Genomic DNA, 3304 nt, shown 5'->3' on the forward strand with positions numbered 1-3304 from the left:
TTTATTTAAAAAAAAAAATCATAAAAACATAATCATTTTATATATAAATAAAAATTTTGTTGGTATAGGATTCCTCTAAATAAAAATATCCTCAAAGGCATAAAAAGGAGCGTGGACTTGTCGTTTTTTTCTCTTATCCTCAAAAGCACAAATAATCCTTTAATCTGGGCCAAGTTCATAATAAAATAAAAATCCTCATTTTAATTCTCTCTCTTTCCCTTTTCTCTCTCTCTCAATTTCCTCATATAGAGGTGAGGATTCACCAAGGATCCTCTAGAGTGAAATTTCTCTAAAGTTTCTTAGAGTGCTACATTGTGTGGTTAAGATTTACTGGCAAGTCACATCAAAAAAAATTGATGTGACTTGCCAGTAAATCTCAACCACACAATGTAGCACTCTAGGAAACTTTAGGAAAAAATCACTCTAGAGGATCCTTACTCGTGAGGATTAGGCTTGGGTTTGGATTTGAGTATATATTTCGGGTTTGGATAGGGAAGATAGTAGCAGTAGTAGTAATAATGACAGCTCCAAACATGGCGATAATCACAGCATTGTTAGAGAGATCTCTGCAAAACTGTTCTCTATACAGCAACATCGCCGATGACACAGACGCAGGTGGTGGTGTTGGGTTCTCATCATCATCATCATCATCCTCAGATTCGCCTGAAAATCATCTCTCTAAGTCCCACGATGCCATCTTAGACCTCAATTCTCACCTTTCTCTCCCTTATTATTGGGAACAATGTCTCGATCTAAAGGTACACTTCTCTCGCATATATATACATATATTCTCTTTTTCAGCTTCCATTAAATGCAAATTCCATATTAGAGATCTCTCTCTTGTTTGCTCTTCTTAAATGCCGTTTCTTTATTGCCCTTGTCCTCATTTAAGTCTTCCTATCTCCTTTTTCCACCTCACAGCCAAATCCTAAAAAGTTTCTCCCTTCAGTATCTATTTTCTTCCCCAGAAAAAGCTAAGAGTTAAAAAAAAAAAAAAAAAAAAACTTTATGGGTTGAACCATTCAATAGTTTTCCTTTATGAGTTTTCATTTTCCTTACCCCAGAAAAGAAAAACTTTTTTCTGGGTAGAACCATTCCATACTTTTCTTTGATGGGTTTTTTATTTTGCTTATTATTTTGACTAGGCTACATTGTTGAGAGCCTTTTAAATCACAAGCTTTTTTTTAAAAAAAAAAACAAAAAACTTTCCTCACTATCTAATATGTTGATCCATAGATTGATTGTATTGGGTTCTGTAATCGGTTTCTATGTATGTTGTTAGAATTCCAGTTTTTAATCTTTCCTTCATAGCTAGTATGTTGGTTTTGTAGTTCAACATCATTGATGATTACAATTTGTTATTGTTGTTGCAGACTGGTGAGATATATTACATAAACTGGAGGACAGGGATGAAAGCAAAAGAGGATCCCAGGACAGCAGCAGTGACGGCGGCGGAGTACTGGGGTAACTTTTATTCAGAAGAAGAAGATAGCTCTTGCGATAGTGAAGGGTCATCATCTGAGTCTTCACCATCATCTTCTTCAAGAGATCAACAATACCATCATCATCATCATCATCATCATCATCGGAGAGAGGATGGTGAGAAAGATGACCATGTACTGGTGGTTGCGGGTTGCAAGAGCTGTCTAATGTATTTCATGGTCCCCAAACAAGTCGGAGCTGTTTGCCCCAAATGTTGTGGTCAACTGCTCCATTTTGATCGATCTGAAAATGGGTGTCCATGATTAATTTCAATTTATGAGATCTATCTCATCTCATCTGATTTTTCCTTTTTCTTTATTACCAATCTTTTTGAATCTTTTCATCATCTATGTTGTCTGAGAGATTTTCAGTGTAGTGGATTGATGAAATGAGACAAATGATGAGTTTTATTAATCTTCTTTACTGTGATTTCATTCTTCTTTTATTCTTTTTAAAATTTTTGTTTCTGGGAAGGCCATCCATCTATTTTTTTTCTTTCTTTCTTATTACTTATTTATTTCTTTATCAAGATTTAATTCCATCCGATTTAAAAATCCTGCAAATTCCATTTTATGCTTCTCTGAGTGTCTGACAATGTTTGGAGTATAATCTTCTAAAATAATGCCACTGATAATGTCTGAATCTGTGTATATATTAATTTTTTATTGCTAAAATAAATTACTGAATATTGTTATACAAATAATATTTTTACGTAGAATGATATGAATTTTGTTTTCTTTTCATTTCAAAATAAAACTTACCCATTTCTTTTTTTTTTTTTTTTGTATAAATCTTTTTTCACACCCAGTCCTCTTGCCATACCCTAGGCAAGTTCAATTTTTAAATAGAGGCGAGTTATTTTTGAACTTCAATGAAGGGCAAGTTAATATAATTGTTGTAGTAAATTGAACCATAAGCCTGGAATGTGACACACCCCCAGCTTTATATTGATCCGAACACAAGTACAAAAAGTCTATTTATAATTTGTAACAAGCTGAAAATTAATAATCAAAAAAATTGAAATTATACTCCAAAACACAGAGACATTGAAACACCAAACACATGATTTTGAAGTTTTTATTTTTTATTTTTAAATAGAAAACTTTATAAAATAAAACTAACAGGTTACAAGTTTAGGGTATTCAACATCCCTACCAACAAAGGATTTTCTAGTTTCATAGTTCCATAGTTAAAAATAAAAGAAAAGAAAAGAAAAGAAAAGAAGAAGAAGAAGAAGAAGAAGAAGAAGAAGAAGAACACCTCCCTGAACAAAGAAGAAAAGGATGAAGAAATGGAATGCATGTAAAAAATATTGATGACTCTTTAACTATGGAACATATGCTAACTTCAAGAAACCTCCCTCAACTTTCTTTTCTTAAGTTATGCCAAAAACACCCTAACAAAAAAAATTCTAAAATATAAGAAAGAAAAAGTTAAAAAAATCATAATAAATTACCCCAAATGAAACTAGTGTCACCGTTGAAGTCAATGGACCTTTTTAGATTAATAATTTGTAATAAGAAAATTTCTATTTGTAAAAAAGAAAATTATATGGTGATATATATCAACAGCCTTTTTTTTATTATCAAATACAATTTGATAATAACTCACCTTCTTTATATTTTGTTTTATTTTTTCTGCCGGCTGCCACAAACTTTTCCTTCGTGCTCCTTCGTACAATAATAATGTTTAAAGTCAAAAGGCTATAATTCCACCCACCCTCCACTAACTATCAAAATATCATCATTGTAACAGGGTTGACCTCCTTTTGGTTGTCCCATTTTATAATCAGATTATACGTGCTTAAATTTTTTAGTTGGAT

The 3304-nt window shown here is 32.1% G+C and overlaps 1 protein-coding gene across 1 annotated transcript; it reads left to right on the plus strand.

Annotated features, from left to right (window-relative positions):
• The first annotated feature begins 433 nt into the window (after positions 1-433).
• Positions 434-1896, plus strand: LOC114266641 (protein CURLY FLAG LEAF 1). The gene is made up of 2 exons (XM_028207564.2): positions 434-758; positions 1374-1896. Exons 1-2 carry the CDS (start codon positions 519-521, stop codon positions 1743-1745), a joined length of 612 nt encoding a protein of 203 aa, XP_028063365.2. The 5' UTR covers positions 434-518; the 3' UTR covers positions 1746-1896.
• Positions 1897-3304: the final 1408 nt, after the last annotated feature.

Source organism: Camellia sinensis, chromosome 5 (assembly GCF_055761805.1).
Source record: "Camellia sinensis isolate YWXY chromosome 5, ASM5576180v1, whole genome shotgun sequence".
In the NCBI taxonomy this organism is placed as follows: Eukaryota; Viridiplantae; Streptophyta; class Magnoliopsida; order Ericales; family Theaceae; genus Camellia; species Camellia sinensis.